General features: G+C 42.8%; 2 protein-coding genes across 20 annotated transcripts; one reads left to right on the top strand and one right to left on the bottom strand.

Annotated features, from left to right (window-relative positions):
* Window positions 1-3786: 3786 nt before the first annotated feature.
* On the bottom strand, window positions 3787-5416 carry thap11 (THAP domain containing 11). Its single transcript, XM_021586296.3, has one exon. It carries the CDS (start codon window positions 5414-5416, stop codon window positions 4583-4585), a length of 834 nt encoding a protein of 277 aa, XP_021441971.2. The 3' UTR covers window positions 3787-4582.
* Window positions 4624-16794, top strand: LOC110506572 (uncharacterized). 19 transcript variants are annotated; one of them, XM_090222393.1, is made up of 17 exons: window positions 5791-5995; window positions 6476-6579; window positions 6760-6889; window positions 7600-7756; window positions 7897-7990; window positions 8108-8244; window positions 11691-11757; window positions 11853-12004; window positions 12374-12455; window positions 12551-12702; window positions 12928-13760; window positions 13941-14445; window positions 14621-14965; window positions 15045-15144; window positions 15233-15400; window positions 15628-15732; window positions 15845-16794. In XM_090222393.1, the coding sequence occupies exons 2-17, from the start codon at window positions 6491-6493 to the stop codon at window positions 15975-15977; spliced, it is 3249 nt and encodes a 1082-aa protein (XP_090078519.1). In that variant the 5' UTR covers window positions 5791-5995; window positions 6476-6490; the 3' UTR covers window positions 15978-16794. The 19 variants fall into 19 exon arrangements, with proteins under 19 accessions (XP_090078513.1, XP_090078509.1, XP_090078514.1 ...); XM_090222392.1 differs by having other exon boundaries at window positions 13941-14454; XM_090222390.1 differs by having other exon boundaries at window positions 13911-14445.
* The last annotated feature ends 935 nt before the right edge of the window (window positions 16795-17729 follow it).

The following is a 17729-nucleotide window of genomic DNA, read 5'->3' as shown; positions in this document are numbered from 1 at the left end:
TGCAATATATTTTACAGACAGTTTAAACAACCCTCTTCCTACCGTATGCCCCCTGCTCCACCCTCCATGCCCCCCAGATGGCTGGCGCTGAGTACATTAATAGATAAGTTCTGTTTCACATCTGTAGACAGTCACACATGGGAGGAACGATATCTCAACAGTAATCTGCGGTTTAATACAACCATTAACTTCTGACTGAATAATCTGACTGCCTGTCTGCCTCTGGAGATACCTGCTATGCCCCTCTGGTGTGTGTGTGTGTGTGTGTGTGTGTGTGTGTGTGTGTGTGTGTGTGTGTGTGTGTGTGTGTGTGTGTGTGTGTGTGTGTGTGTGTGTGTTACCGTCAGAATGACAATCAGAATGACAACTGGAAGCAGGGATTGAGATTAGGACACATGGAATGTATTTTTTGTTCTAAAGACAGGCAACCCCATACTGGTCCTGTACACAATATCCCTGACTATCTGATTTCAGAATAAGGGTCTCAGCATGGCAGGAAGCTGAGAGCCGCAATCGTCACACTTGTGTTTAATCTCCCACAGTTCAATGGATGGCATCTTTATATAGATTTGAGGGTCGGTTTATGTAGATTAAGAAGCAGGGACACTATGGTCAGATAAAGTGTATGTGATTTATCTCTATGGTTGTTCAGAGAATAGAGAAGAACAATATCTAACAATGAAAAGCAAGGACAGTATAGGTTATAGAACCAGAGTACACAGGGGCTAACGAAATCCACAGGGGCAACAGGGGCAAACAAGGCTAAACATAACCAAAGGAAGAAATGTGCCACAAAAGCGAATGTAATATCCTTACAAATAGAGGCAAATCCACTTGGAACGATGCATGGCAGTGTGGTCACTTACACAAGTCACACGATGACCACTGAGAGCTTTGGCATGGGATTGTTTGATAGAGGATTTCATGAATTGTTTGTTTTGTAAAAAATATGAAGGGAGAGTTGTGTAAATTTGATTGACAGGCCTAGATTAAGCCATTACATAACTCTACTGGGACCTGGGTTAGAGAATAAATCCAGATTAGGATCAGGAACCTCCCTCTCTCCATTCATCTCTCTCTCTCGCTCTGTCACACACATAATTCCTGTACCCATGTCAGTTGAACAAATATACACATATTCAAACACTGCATAGTCAGTCTTCCAGTTTACACACATCATTGGTCTTTAAACTCCAAAATAACTAGCAATGCAATGAACACCGAATATTCAAACACACCCATTATACACAGTCTCTAGCAAACATACACACATACAGGTTACCAACCCTGGGAAACAGCTCTTAGCTTTCATGTGAGGCGTCAACCCTCAGACAAACCCTTTGCAAACCAGCAGTGGAGCCTCTTGAGTGGTCTGGTCAGAAGACTGAGGGTGCATATCAATACTCTTACCTGGCCTCCTCGTCTCCTTTCCTTAATCTACACTGTATAATTTGACATCCCTCAAAGTGTTTTTTGACTGTCCAGTGCTTTTAAATCCATACAAATTAAGGAGGTTTCCATTAAACCTTTTTATACTGGTAAAGTACATGTCGGATATGAACATTTCATGACCAGCCTGATGGAAACAGAACATTTTTCGGGAAACATTCCAAATGTTGATGAAACTCAATCCGCTAGGTATAGTGGGATCTTTTTGTGTCAGTAAAATGAATTATGCGAGATATGTCGATTGAAACGCTTTTATGCGCGAATATTGATACAATAACCATCATATGGGAAAAACTTAGGAGTCACGCTATGACATGTGTGGTCCTCCCACTACGATTTGGGAAACCATACAGTTTATTAGGCTACAGATTAAATAAATTATGATGAATTTCACAGGGTGGTGAAAGTGCAAGGTGATGAGCTTGATGCTCCTTTCCAATACATATCGAGGGTCTTGTTATGGTGACATGATGGTCGATGTTTGGCTGCCATTTGACAAATAAATAATAATCTCACTATGTAGGCTATACATGAGCTCTAGTCAACACCGCTAGAGCGCACGTCTCAAGTGGGCACACTCGCTATATAACGCATCATAGTTTGTGAGAAAACCATCAGTAGAGTTGAAAATTCAGTGGAAACCCACTTCTGTTTTTTATACGGCACATGGGAATTGAACCACAAAATGTATTTTTATGTGTACTACGTCATCACGCACAGCATTTTTATCAGCAATAAGTCAATTTGATGGAAACATCTCTGGTGGGAAAATGCGCGTATTGTTTTTATGCGGATTTTAGAATATTCGCATGAAAAACTGTCGCCACGCCTCCTACGTTGCAATGCTAACCACATCTCTCTTTTTTAAAATTGTTTTTATTTAACCTTTATTTAACTATGATAAACGGATTTGAATTAGTCTTTGCTAAAGATAAGTCACTAATACATATAATCTACATCAAAATAATACAATAGAAAATAATACAATAGTTTTCTGATGCTAAGTGACACAGGGCAGGGGTGAGAATGCACAAGGTCCCATATAACAAAGGAAGGTAAGATAGTGGACCATGATCCGCCAAAGGAGATAGAGAAAAGATGACAATAGGGGTGGACACTAGACAGACAGAATAGGGAGGGGAAAGTCCAGTGACATTGATGTCCAAGCTGTAGTGTAATGCCATCTACAGTTTCTCTATAGTGCTGCAGGTCTGGTGAGAGGATTCAAACTTTATTTTAAAAAATGAACTCCCCATACCAGATATTCCTTAATGTGAGCTAATCATTTAATTTGATTTATTAGGATCCCCATTAGCAGATGACAATGGCTACAGCTAGTCTTACTGGGGTCCGATGCATAATGAAAAATACATTACAGGCAAAAGACCTTACCATTTACATTTAAAAACATTACCATGTAGTGTGTGTGTATCTATCAGTTACACATACATGTCAGTAGAAACACAGAATAAGTAGTTCACATGGGGGACAGGCAGTGTCGTAAGCAGGTAGCCCCAAAAATATGACATTTTGTTTAGTGTTGCACACAATTAATATGTTTTTAGACGTATTTGTATATAATGTCGGACTTTTATTATGTTGATAGATGTTTAACTATTGTATCCATTATTACTGCTTTCCAATCAGATGTTGCTTTATTTGTTTTTTGAAAACAGGTTTGCTGTTCACTTGCGCTATATAAGATGGAAGGGAGTTCCGTGCACTCATGGCTCTGTATAATGCTGTACATTTACTGGAATTTGTTCTGGACCTGGGGACTGTGACAAGACCCCTAGCGGCATGTCTGGTGGGGTAAGTGTGTGTGTCAGTGCTGTGTGTAAGTTGACTAAGTAAACAATTAGAAATGTTCAACACATTTCTTATAAAAACAAGAAGTGAAGCAGTCAAGTCTTTCTTCAACTCTTAGCCAAGAGAAACTGGCATTCATAGTATTAATATTAGCCCTCTGATTATAATGAAGAGCAAGACGTGCAGCTCTGTTCTGGGCCAGCTGCAGCTCTGTTCTGGGCCAGCTGCAGCTTAACTAGGTATTTTTTGCAGAACTTGACCATACATACATACGTCAGGCCAATAATCAAGATAAGATTAAGTCATGATTCTAGATCCCTATGGTGTTCACTTTAGTGGATTTCTCTAAGAGAATGTCTGTTTCAATTGAAAAGGGGAATATAAATTATAGACATCAACTGCATGATATGATCCAGGTCACTGCACCAATGTCACTATCCAGCCTACTGAGCTATATCCAAGAAATTAGTAACACTCATAATAACACTCATGCAACAATTTAAACAGATAAAAAAACAACGCAGGATATATTATTTCAAAATGAAATTTACTTCAAATGGATATGGTTTAAGTTTCAGAACAGTCATTGCTGTCAGGTCAAAGTTCAACAGTCAGAGGTTAACATAATATCCATATGTGAGTGCCAACTGCAGATACTGTATCAAACCATTTGGGAGGAGAAGGTTGAGACACCAGTCACAGTGAACCTCTAGGTGGTGTTAAAGTCTTACAACCAGATGGAGCCATGGATCAAGCCAGGTCTCTGGTGGAAATAGGCACCTGATAAACACACATACTTTCATGATGCACAACACATCTTCCCACAGTTACGAGTCACAAAGCAACCTTGTTTAGGAGGATGGCCTCTGAGCTGAAAAGCTGGTGTTTAATATACTGCAAGGAGAATTCAACTGCAGACACTGACATACAAACAGCTTAACAACAAAACAATGGCCTAATAATTTCCCCATCTCCCTTTAAATGTTCTGTCGAAAGTAGGCTATAGAGTTGCAGCCAGGCGATCCACAATAACTCATTCGTCAATGATTTGACACTCTCCTAAAAGGCTGCTTGCACTTAGCAAACACATGGGTGGACTAAACTGGGCAATGTTTTATAGGCAACTATGGGATTATTACTATCAACTAGCTAGCCAAAAATAGCATTAGTAGACCAACAAGTTGCTATCCCTCAATTGAAAATAAATTCTCATCGCTTTCGTAAAAAGAGGGTTTGCTCTGTTCTCCACGGACCCCTTCATCTCACGTTAGAGTCTTAGGTCGCGACGGTCTTTAGTTATCCATCATTTGGGTGGGAATGATGGTCACATTTTCTTTACCGCTGCTCCTGCCGACAGCAAACGGTCCCGCTCGCGCACCTCCTCCTGTAGCTTGGCCTCGGTAACGCGCAGCTGGCGGATGGTTGCCTTCATCTCCTTCATTTTCACTTCCATGAGTGCGATGATGTCCCGCTGCTCGTTCAGCTTCCGAAGCAGTTCAGCCGAGGTGGTCCCGGTGGTCAGCGAGTACGCGTGGTCAAGCGGGTTGCTGACAACGCTGTAGTACTGCACAGTCTGCTGCTGGGCAGTGACCGCGGCGTCTGCAGGGGGATCGTCGCCCCTGGCCAGGTCAGTGGAGCTGGAGACGACTGCAGTAAAACAGGACCCGTCACCCTGCGCGGCTGGATTTACTGGTCCGAGGTATTCGCCGTCCGGACCGATCTGCACCACGATAGGGCCATCAGTAGCAGCTATGTCGGTGACTGCATCGCTCTGAGCGGTCTCAACGGCATCTGGGGCTGTCGAAACAACGTTGGTGATGACAATGCTGCCTGGACTGGGGACTGGAACAGGAGCCGCCGCAGACGCTTTCCTGTTCCTGCCCCTTCGATTCTTGCGTTCATTCACTCCTCTCAGCGGGAAGAGCGTCGGTACTCGAACGGTATAGGTCTTTCTGCCACCGGGAAAGTGTACGCTACAGACGCGGTGTCCCGTAGTGGGTTGGAAGGTACTAAAACAGCCGCTCACCCCGGCCCGGGAGATGTTCTTGAGCCAAATCTCCCTTTGCGTGGTATCCTTTGGAAATGTGTAGAACCGCAGCTCTCTGTCCCGATGAGAGTTGTTGTAGCAGCCAGGGACACAGCAGGTGAATCCAGGCATGTTTATTCCAACGAAAATCTGATAAATTTGTTATTCTATTGAAGTTTTGTCTAATTTATTTTTGTTTCGTTCTTCCTCGCGTTGTTATCAAGCCGATCGGCCTCGAAGCGGAACTACACGTCCCACAATGCTTACAACTTCCTGTTTTGTGTCGTAAGCAGGTAGCCCCAAAAATATGACATTTTGTTTAATGTTGCGCACAATTAATATGTTTTTAGACGTATTTGTATATAATGTCGCAGACTTTTATTATGTTGATAGATGTTTAACTATTGTATCCATTATTACTGCTTCCCAAGCAAGCGTGAATCAGAACTAAGAACTTAAATAAACTACAAGTCCCCTAATGCATTCCATAAACTCTCATCTCGCGAGTTTTCACTTGAATTTTAAACGCGGGAGCTACCCGCTGAAAGGTAAACACTAGCTAGCAAGCTTTTTATTGTATTTATTTGGTTGTATCCTAGCAAGCTTAGAATACTTTCATAAAATAGCACATCAAAACGGTGATTTTCCACATAAAGAGGCGACACGAATCTAACGTATCGTGAACACGACTCGGTAGAATTCCTTGATTGTGTAAGTCAGTGTATGATATATCTAACTTTAGCCTAGCATGGATAGCTAACATAGCATGGATAGCTAACTTAGCTAAGTTTTATTTATTTAATTATTTTATTTAACAATAAGTTAAAGTTAACTTTAACGCGTTAGTCGCCCCACTTACTTTCAGAAGTAGTAAGCTATGTGTTTATTTGCAGGGTAGCCTAGTGGTTAGAGCGTTGGACTAGTAACCGAAAGGTTGCAAGTTCAAATCCCCGAGCTAACTCGGTACAAATCTGTCGTTCTGCCCCTGAACAGGCAGTTAACCCACTGTTCCTAGGCCTTCATTGAAAATAAGAATTTGTTCTTAACTGACTTGCCTAGTTAAATAAAGGTAAAATAAAATAAAAAATGCACGTTAGCTAGCAAGTACTAAACCAGTAGTTAGCTAGCTAATTAAAGATGTCAATTATTTCCAGAATATTGATAAAACGTTGACTTCTTCTGTTTCGACAGACTGAAGGTTATGCCATGGATTCTGTAGACGAGGACGTGTCTGCTCGAGTTCTCCTGCAAAGTGTAATTCATACGGAGTCCTCCAGGTCCCCAATTACCCACAGGTAAATCAACACTGTCGAAAAGTGTCACCCACAGTACCTACTACTATCTATCAACTAAACTTGCTTTGGCAAGCGGTTGTCGAGTGTTAGTTTGAAAGGCTCTCTCTTGTCAACTGTGATATCTCGAGATAAAATGTGTAATTTTAATGGAATAAACCATGTGTGTTATGTCCTCTCTAGTGCCTCCCAGGCTCAGTTCCAGTCCCCGGGGTCCAGAGCCAGATGTAGTATCAGACTAAGGAGGAGTGATGTTGGGGCCCTTACACCACAGGAGGCCCTCAAACAGAGCATCAAAAAGAAGCTTCATAAGGTCCGGTTAAGCCGGGTCTACACTGTGATTTTTGGCCCCAATTTTAGCTGTCTCAGACAAGTTTTTGAGATCGGAGACAAAATCCTCTTGCCTACTCTGGGTGCGCGGCCATCAGCTACGCTTGTTTAATGTAGGCGGGTCAGAGACGCAATCAGAGGGCTCCGATCCTGTCTTTGACGTCCTAATATTTTCAAACATGTTTGATTTTATCTGCACAAAATCTGCAATGTTCTTGTAGTGTGACATATGCAATGACAATATTTGAGAATGGTGATCAGCAATAGCCAATGAGAGCTCTCCTGAGAACGAGCTAGTGAGATGATGACATTGTATCGCATCACCCAGAATGTGTACTCTCAAGCAGGAGCGACGAATACTACTAGTATGTGTTTGTCCTTGCCAAAGTGTGAAATCGTTACAGCTCTTTACACACAATGTTATTCAATAAAAAATGTATTGGTTAGATATTTCAACTCTGTAGGGCAAGCATGAATGTCTGACTGAAAACGTTTGAGGCTGCTTTGAGCCACAGCTCGTTCTAGTTATGGAATCACATCCTTGTCAAGACAGCATGTCTTAGAGAATCCTGTAGTGTCTGCTCAGTGTTACTTTGGAGATCTGTCTTTCTGTTCGTTTGTCTGTGTTGGGCAGAGAAACTGTTTTAAACAAGGCTTGTGTTGAGTTCATCTGCATTTGTCTTTTTCTTACAGAGCACTTCCAGGTTTACCCTGCCAGTGCCACCCAGTAAGAGGCGGACTATATCAGAGGGAGTCAGGAAGATAAACACGCCTGCACCAGCCACAGCCTCACTTCTCTATGATGATGACATCACACCTAGATACCTACTCAGGGGGATCCTGCAGACAGGTGAGTGTTGTCGTCACAGTGTGTGGGTCAGTGCCTTTATTATTGACTAGCGGTAAGATGGATGTGTTATTATATGGGCACATTAGGGCCCGTTGTTCAGTGATCTTTGTTGCTCTTCTGTCTCCTCTCTGATTGGTCAGAGCCGGAGACATCCCTTCTGGTTCAGGACCGGCCAGTCAAGAAGGAGCCAGAGCTGCCCTCCACAAACTCCAGTCTTCACAGCAACCGCCCAAGGTATGCTGACAGACAAGGACGATATCCTCAGAGGTGCACTCAGGACACACAGCCCTCTGCATTATTGGTGTGGTGATGTTTGTGCGTTCACACCTTGTTTTTGTTTGTGCCTCCTAGTACAGGACTGTCTGACTTGGATTTCCCTGACATGACCACCACAGTAAACCTGTCAAATACGGTGAAGGGACTAAGCAGGAAGCGACCACGTCGGAGTCTCAACATAACAGCATTCAACAGGCAGCTTGAACATGAAGGTAAGGTCAGGGTCGGCACTGTACAGTGTGTGCGCATGGTTAAGTTTGTGTGACATCTGTAAATGGAGCATGTTCTGAACGTGTTAGGTGTGATTAAACATACTGGTTAACTGCTCTATATGAGAATAAATTTTCTGTTCCACTCATTTTGACCCACTGACAATTCCACTTTTCATGGGTTCATGTTTAAATTAAATTGTATTTATTACATTCTGCAAATACAACAGGTGTAGACTTTACCATTAAATGCTTGCTTATGAGCTGTATATTAGTATTGTACGTGCATATACACTACCATTCAAAAGTTTGGGGTCACTTAGACATTTCCTTGTTTTTGAAAGAAAAGCAAAAAAATTTGCCCATTAAAATAACATCAAATTGATCAGAAATACAGTGTAGACCTAGTTAATGTTGTAAATGACTATTGTAGCTGGAAACGGCAGATTTCTTTATGGAATATCTACATAGGCATACAGAGGCCCATTATCAGCAACCATCACTCCTGTGTTCCAATGCCACGTGTTAGCTAATCGAAGTTGATCATTTTAAAAGACTAATTGATCATTACAAAACCCTTTTGCAATTATGTTAGCACAGCTGAAAACTGATGTCCTGATTTAAAGAAGCAATAAAACGGGCCTTCTTTAGACTAGTTGAGTATCAGGAGCATCAGCATTTGTGGGTTCGATGACAGGATTAAAATGGCCAGAAACAAATAACTTTCTTCTGAAACTCATCAGTCTATTCTTGTTCTGAGAAATTCCATGTGCGAAATTGCCAAGAAACTGAAGGTCTTGTACAACGCTGTGGATTTATCCCTTCACAGAACAGCGCAAACTGGCCCTAACCAGAATAGAAAGTGGAGTGGGTGGCCCCGGTGCACAACTGAGCAAGAGGACAAGTACATTAGAGGGTCTAGTTTGAGAAACAGACTCCTCACAAGTCCTCAACTGGCAGCTTCATTAAATAGTACCTGCAAAACACCAGTCTCAACTAAAGGTCGACCGATTAATCGGAATGGCCGAAAAATTAGGGCCGATTTCAAGTTTTCATAACAATCGGAAATCTGTATTTTTGGACACCGATTTGGCCGATTTTATTTTTTACACCTTTATTTAATCTTTATTTAACTAGGCAAGTCAGTTAAGAACACATTCTTATTTTCAATGACGGCCTAGGAACGGTGGGTTAACTGCCTCGTTCAGGGGCAGAACGACAGATTTTTTGACCTGCAACCTTACAGTTAACTAGTCCAATGCTCTAACTACCTGCCTCTCATTGCACCCCACGAGGAGACTGCCTGTTACACGAATGCAGTAAGCCAAGGTGAGTTGCTAGCTAGCAATAAACTAATCTTCAAAAATCTATCAATCATAATCACTAGTTAACTACACACGGTTGATAATATTACTTGTTTATCTAGCGTGTCCTGCGTTGCATATAATCAACGTGGTGGGTATCGTTGCTCCAATGTGTACCTAACCATAAACATCAATGCCTTTCTTAAAATCAATACACAGAAGTATATATTTTTAAACCTGCATTTTTAGCTAAAAGAAATCCAGGTTAGCAGGCAATATTAACCAGGTGAAATTGTGTCACTTCTCTTGCGTTCATTGCACGCAGAGTCAGTGTATATGCAACAGTTTGTGCCGCCTAATTTGCCAGAATTTTATGTAATTATGACATAACATTGAAGGTTGTGCAATGTAACAGGAATATTTAGACTGATGGATACCACCCGTTAGATAAAATACGGAACGGTTCCGTATTTCACTGAAAGAATAAACATCTTGTTTTTGAGATGATAGTTTCCGGATCCGACCATATTAATGACCTAAGGCTCGTATTTCTGTGTGTTATCATGTTATAACTATAACTACTAAGTCTATGATTTGATAGATTTGATTTGACAGTCTGACTGAGCGATGGTAGGCACCAACAGGTTCGTAAGCATTAATTCAAACAGCACTTTCGTGCGTTTGCCAGCAGCTGTTTATGACTTCAAGCCTACCAACTCCCGAGATGAGGCTAGTGTAACTGATGTGAAATGGTTAGCGGGGTGCGCGCTAATAGCGTTTCAAACGTCACTCGCTCTGAGACTTGGAGTTGTTGTTCCCCTTGCTCTGCATGGGTAACGCTGCTTCGAGGGTGGCTGTTGTCGTTGTGTTCCTGGTTCGAGCCCAGGTAGGAGCGAGGAGAGGGACGGAAGCTATACTGTTACACTGGCAATACTAAAGTGCCTATAAGAACATCCAATAGTCAAAGGTTAATGAAATACAAATGTAATAGAGAGAAATAGTCCTATAATTCCTATAATAACTATAACCTAAAACTTCTTACCTGGGAATATTGAAGACTCATGTTAAAAGGAACCACCAGCTTTCATATGTTCTCATGTTCTGAGCAAGGAACTTAAATGTTAGCTTACATCTTACATGGCACATATTGCACTTTTACTTTCTTCTCCAACACTTTGTTTTTGCATTATTTAAACCAAATTGAACATGTTTCATTATTTATTTGAGGCTAAATTGATTTTATTGATGTATTATATTAAGTTAAAATAAGTGTTAATTCAATATCGTTGTAATTGTCATTATTACAAAACATTTAAATTGTCCTTTTAATCTGTATTTGCTTTTTTTGGTCCTCCAATAATCGGTATCGGCGTTGAAAAATCATAATCGGTCGACCTCCTAGTCGCAACATCAATAGTGAAGAGGCAACTCCGGGATGCTGGGTACTATTTCATGGGGTGGCGGGTAGCCTAGTGGTTAGAGCGTTGGGCCAGTAACCGAAAGGTTGCTAGATCAAATCCCTGAGCTGATAAGACATGTCGTTCTGCCCCTGAACAAGGCAGTTAACCCAGGCCGTTCCTAGGCCGTCGTTGTAAATAAGAATTTGTTCTTAACTGACTTGCCTAGTTTTTAATAAAGGTTCAATTTAAAAAATGAAAGGCCGGTTTTATTGCTTCTTTAAACAGTTTTCAGTTGTGCTAACATAATTGCAAAAGGGTTTTCTGATGATCAATTAGCCATTTTAAAATGATAAACTTGGATTAGCTAACACAATGTGCCATTGGAACACAGGAGTGATGGTTGCTGATAATGGGCCTCTGTACGCTTATGTAGATATTCCACTAAAATCAGCCTTTTCCAGCTACAATAGTCATTTACAACATTAACAAAAAATTGCTTTTCTTTAAAAAAACAAGGAAATGTCTGAGTGACCCCAAACCTTTGAATAGTAGTGTAGTCAGTGCAAGAACGGATCAATGCATATAATTCATGGCTACATGGACTCACTATTTAATAGTCTTATGCCTATTTAGCAGTATTATGGCCTGGGGGTAGAAGCTGTCTCATAGCATGTTGGTTAGGAGTCTGATGATGGACGTATTCATTTTCTGATAGAATTTTATGTTCAGATTCTTTTTTTTGCAGATGGAGAGGCTGAAGGTGGCAGTGCAACAGAAAAAGACCTCTCATCCCTGTCTTCTGCCTCTCCAAAGTAAAGAGCTGCAAATTGGAAAAACTTCTACTCATTGAATTTCAGTGGTGAATGTCAGAAATGTAACTGAGGCTGTGTTCTCACACATTTTCTAGCTCTACCACCTTCTCCCTGAAAACACCCTTTGTGGATGTTCGGACTGAGAAAAGGGGATTTCAAAGGAAGGTAACATACCGTAAAAAAATTTGCCTTGAGGAGTTTGACGAGGCCCTACAGAATCGACTGCCGGCGATGGGTGGAGACCCTGGTAAGCCCCTTCCTCTGCATCTTATCTCATTTCTTCCCCCCTTATATTTCTGTTTGTCTTTTGTTCGGTGTATTATATTGTTTGATATGTACTTAAATTACCTGGAACAATAGGAAATTGAGACTTATGTAAGACTACATTTTGTGTGAAGAGTAGAACTTAAACCTAGTTCTTCCACCTCTCTTTTCTCTTCCCACGCCCACCTCCCTATCCCTGTTTTTCAGAGCTGAGTGTTAGGGAGGATCAACAGGGTCTCAGTGAGACCGTTCGGTCTGAGGGGTTCACCTTGGGGTAGAAGCTGTCTCATAGCATGTTGGTTAGGAGTCTGATGATGGACGTATTCATTTTCTGATAGAATTTTATGTTCAGATTCTTTTTTTGCAGATGGAGAGGCTGAAGGTGGCAGTGCAACAGAAAAAGACCTCTCATCCCTGTCTTCTGCCTCTCCAAAGTAAAGAGCTGCAAATTCGAAAAACTTCTACTCATTGAATTTCAGTGGTGAATGTCAGAAATGTAACTGAGGCTGTGTTCTCACACATTTTCTAGCTCTACCACCTTCTCCCTGAAAACACCCTTTGTGGATGTTCGGACTGAGAAAAGGGGATTTCAAAGGAAGGTAACATACCGTAAAAAAATTTGCCTTGAGGAGTTTGACGAGGCCCTACAGAATCGACTGCCGGCGATGGGTGGAGACCCTGGTAAGCCCCTTCCTCTGCATCTTATCTAATTTCTTCCCCCCTTATATTTCTGTTTGTCTTTTGTTCGGTGTATTATATTGTTTGATATGTACTTAAATTACCTGGAACAATAGGAAATTGAGACTTATGTAAGACTACATTTTGTGTGAAGAGTAGAACTTAAACCTAGTTCTTCCACCTCTCTTTTTCTCTTCCCACGCCCACCTCCCTATCCCTGTTTTTCAGAGCTGAGTGTTAGGGAGGATCAACAGGGTCTCAGTGAGACCGTTCGGTCTGAGGGGTTCACCTTGGGACAGAGTGACCTCACCGCTCCTGACATCACCCATGACATCATCACCAGCAACACAGCGCTCTACTCCCTGCCTGTTGACACAGCAACAACCTTCACTATCACCACCCAGGACAAAGACACCATCACGGGAACACAGATCCAGCGAGAAATGGGAGGAATGAAGGATGAGGATGAGAAAATGATGGAGGAGGTAGGGGAACAAAATGAGGACAAGATGGAATTAGACAACAAAGATGGAGAGGATTTGGCTGGAGATGCTGGGCAGAGAGAGGACTCAGTGAGACAGAAGGTGTCCAAATCACAGACTATAGAAGCGGTAGCTGACTCCCAGACAGAAGAGGACGAGGTGGCTAAATCTCAGACAGAAGAGGACGAGGTGGCTGAATCTCAGACAGAAGAGGACGAGGTGGCTGAATCTCAGACAGAAGAGGACGAGGTGGCTGAATCTCAGACAGAAGAGGACGAGGTGGCTGAATCTCAGACAGAAGAGGACGAGGTGGCTGAATCTCAGACAGAAGAGGACGAGGTGGCTGAATCTCAGACGGCAGAGGACGAGGTAGCTGACTCCCAGACAGAAGAGGACGAGGTGGCTAAATCTCAGACAGAAGAGGACGAGGTGGCTAAATCTCAGACAGAAGAGGACGAGGTGGCTAAATCTCAGACAGAAGAGGACGAGGTGGCTGAATCTCAGACAGAAGAGGACGAGGTGGCTGAATCTCAGACAGAAGAGGACGAGGTGGCTGAATCTCAGACAGAAGAGGACGAGGTGGCTGAATCTCAGACGGCAGAGGACGAGGTGGCTGAATCTCAGACGGCAGAGGACGAGGTGGCTGAATCTCAGACGGCAGAGGACGAGGTGGCTGAATCTCAGAAGGCAGAGGACGAGGTGGCTGAATCTCAGACAACAGAGGACGAGGTGGCTGAATCTCAGACAGCAGAGGACGAGGTGGCTGAATCTCAGACAGCAGAGGACGAGGTGGCTGAATCTCAGACAGCAGAGGACGAGGTGGCTGAATCTCAGACAGCAGAGGACGAGGTGGCTGAATCTCAGACAGCAGAGGACGAGGTGGCTGAATCTCAGACAGCAGAGGACGAGGTGGCTGAATCTCAGACAGCAGAGGACGAGGTGGCTGAATCTCAGACAGCAGAGGACGAGGTGGCTGAATCTCAGACAGCAGAGTCTCAGAGAGCAGAGGACGATGTGGCTGAATCTCAGACAGCAGAGGACGAGGTGGCTGAATCTCAGACAACAGAAGATGTAGCAGATGAAGGGGGACAGGTAGTGGAAGAAGGGCAGGAAAAAAGATTGATATCACAGAGTTTAACACACAATGCGATGCACATCAGTCGGAGAGCTTATTGCTCAGAGGGTGGCGCCAAGGTTGCTGGAGTGATGGAAGGAGGGAGGGGCTACAAGAGCATGGGAGCAGCGCTCCATCCTACAGAGACTGGTGAGTCAGGTTGGTAATGAGAGCATGATGTGGCATTGTCCAATGTGGACAGTATTTCGCTTGGCTCAAATACTGCTTGTCAACAAGACTGTTCAGTCTTTCAAGTTTGAAAAATAATATTTGTGGGTCTATTCTATTATTTAATGTTTTATTGATGTCTTTGTGTGTTTTGTAGGGTGGGCAGGCAGAAGGTCAGAGGGGGACACGGCTGGTGAGTGGCACAGCGGGCCGGAGGTGGGAGCTAGTGAGAGCGCCCACACCCGCACAGTAACCCTTGGCAGCGTCCCTCCCTCCCCGTTGCCCCAGGAAGATGAGCTGGAAGGTTTGAGTAGAACTGGCACCAGCCTTGGCAATGAGGAGATGGAGAACTCCATCCCCCCTTTAGAGATTACCTTTGAACCTGAGAACAACGCCCCTCACAGCAGCAACTCATCCCTGCACCCCATCACTGCCCAGAGCCCAGCTGAGCATGAGGAGGACTGGGATGATGTGGAAGAGGGGGATGGTATCCAGAGTGAAGGTTGGATCCACAAAATCTGTATTCAGGTGTGTGTGCACATGCGTATATGTTGTGATGACTAACCCCTTCTTTCCTACAGAGCTGTCCATGAAGACTCCTGCGTTTGTCAGAGAGAAGAGGAATGCTCTGCCTATTGACCCCCTGGCCACACCCACTGTTCTCAAAGACCTTCAACCAAGGCAAGTCACACACAAACACATGCAATCATTTTAGTAGTAGTATTGTGTGCTAGTTTGTGACCTAATCTGTTGTCTTTTGGGGCCTCAGTGTTTCGGCTGGTGCTGCAGCTGCGGTGAAGCCCAAAGCGGTGAGGGGAAAGCGGACTGGATCAGCCAAGAAGGATCCTGGTCTCTCTAAGAGCTACGTCATGAGCGTGTTCAAACACTTCGCCAAGACCAAGGTGTCTACAGATGTCTACCCTGTCCTAAAGGAGATGTAAGAATCTACACCCATCTTAGGGAAAAGTGCTTATGTTCATTAACTTGCACATCAAGTGATTTAGTGATGTACCGATCTGTGTAAAGACAGGAAAACATCAGAATGCAACTTTTCTTTTATCGTTGATGTTAAATTCATTGATGTATGTATTAGTGACAGAAGAGAGGACTTTCTTAATTATAACGTATGGATGGATGAATGCATGTGTAACATTTACTTACCAGAATGGAGCACTACTTTGACCGGCTAGCTGATGACTTGGAGACGTTTGCTGCTCACGCCAAGAGGAAGACCATTGAGGTAGAGGACGTAGAGCTGCTGATGCGGAGGTTTGTTTATAGCTGTGGTTCGTCAGGTGTTTAAGTGTACAGTATGTACTATAATCTCCTTCTCGTGTGTGTGAGTGCATTCGTCTTTCTCTAACTCTGTTTTTCTCTCCAGACAGGGGTTTGTGACCGACAGCATGCCAGTAAATGTATTGATTGAGAAATATCTCCCAATGGAATCCCGAAAGCTCCTCATTCCCGTGGCAACAAGTGGTAACTACGTCATTCCCAAACCGAGGAGAAAATGATCAGCCTATACTGAGAATGATCAGCCCAAATGAGGGCTGATGTTGTATATTTGATTGAATATTTATCATTCAAACACAGCCAGGACAAGACCATGTAACCTGGTGTAAATGTGTTGTATTTGTTTGAATATGGCTTTCTTTTATATTTGTTGAATATTACTGCAAAATGTTTTATTTGATTTATTCAGTAGTCTGGCATTTGTACGTACCTTTGGATGAGAAAGGAGACTGGAGTTAAAGCCCTGAGGTTAAGAGTGCCTTGGCTTCCATCAGAGCAACCTGAAAGACACAACCAATACAAGCACTATAGTTTGTAGACATAATCTAATGTCCTCATGCTGCCCCCAGTTTTCAAAATCGACCCAGCTAATCACAGTACAGTCAGAATAAAAAAAGCAATAATTCAAACTTTCGCATTCGATACTTTGGGGTGTAATCATTACTCCAATTCTGTTTAAAAACGTTTTGCAACCAACCATTTACTCCAAACAGAAAATGCATACGACAGTTTCTATTGGACTAATTCAGGTAGGCCCGGTTTCGTTGGCCCTGTTTGCTTTCGTTTGGTTCTTGGTAAACGGTCAGTTTTCAGGCCGTACACACCGACTGTGTATGCGTTTTGGTAGACTAGAAGTACATTAATTTCCAGTGGAACGATTCGTTTGCCTTACAGCATTACGTTGCAGAGGCAGTTGTAATCCGTTGTGTAGTAAATCGAATGTATGCATTAAATTGTATGCGTAGAATGTTGAATTTTTGTTGCACCCATATCCAGTAAAACAAGTGGGATTCCATAATAAAAAGTTGAATTACATAATTTCTTTACATATTTTATTCATTTATTTGCCAAGTAGCATACATATTTATTCGATGAAATCAAAAAATTGTGAGAGCCTATCATTTACCTCAAATGCATAGTTTTGGAGCGAAATGCAATAATAAATAGTCAAGATAGCAGCGTAGGCTCTTTCAACAATGAGACCAACGTTGTGGAAGGTGGTCTTGATCGCGCTGTTGGGCCGGTGTTCGGGGCCAGCCCCGCGGAAAGCGCAGGTCTGTGTGGGTCCAGAAATGGTTGAAGTCCCGAAAGCATGGAGGGGAGTTCCGTATCATTCAAAAGCTTCGATTGGAGAGAAATTTCGAAGTTACTTTCGTCTGGACCGCAGCCAGTTCAATCACCTGCTCCAGATTGTTGGAGCCAGGATCGCCCCGATGGAAACCAACTACCGGAAGTCCATCAGCCCAGTTGAACGCCTGGCGATTTTTCTCCCGTAAGCTAAATTCTAGTACATTTTAAAAGCCTTTGATACCGTAATTGATTGATTGGATATTTTATGTGCAACCTAGCTAGCTGAATGGCTCTTTAGTTAATAGCCCCTATGTGACATCAGATGTACTTTAACAGAATGTTCATTCGGACTATAACTTCCCAAAGTTGGTTTAAAATCCTTTAATGATGCAATGTTACTAAATGAAAAGAAAGTTGGGGTGCTTTCTGCCCTGATGAAGGTAGGCTAGTCTTCTCCAGGACCCCTTGTTGTTCAAGACAGTCATTCATTAAATTATTTTTGGAATTACTTACACTCTTAGGAAAAAAAGGGTTCCAAGAGTGTTCCTATGGGGACAGCCGGAGAACCCTTTTAGGTTCTAGATAGCACCTTTTTTTCTAAGAGTAGAATTGGCCTGGGCTACAGTTTGATACAGCCAGACTGAATTTGTTTCAAGGCATTGTTAATGATGATTGATGACTTA

Source organism: Oncorhynchus mykiss, chromosome 26 (genome assembly GCF_057628025.1).
Source record: "Oncorhynchus mykiss isolate SJ-2025 chromosome 26, ASM5762802v1, whole genome shotgun sequence".
Taxonomy (NCBI): domain Eukaryota; kingdom Metazoa; phylum Chordata; class Actinopteri; order Salmoniformes; family Salmonidae; genus Oncorhynchus; species Oncorhynchus mykiss.
Note: the sequence above shows the minus strand (reverse complement) of the source record. Positions and strands in the feature narration are given on the sequence as shown.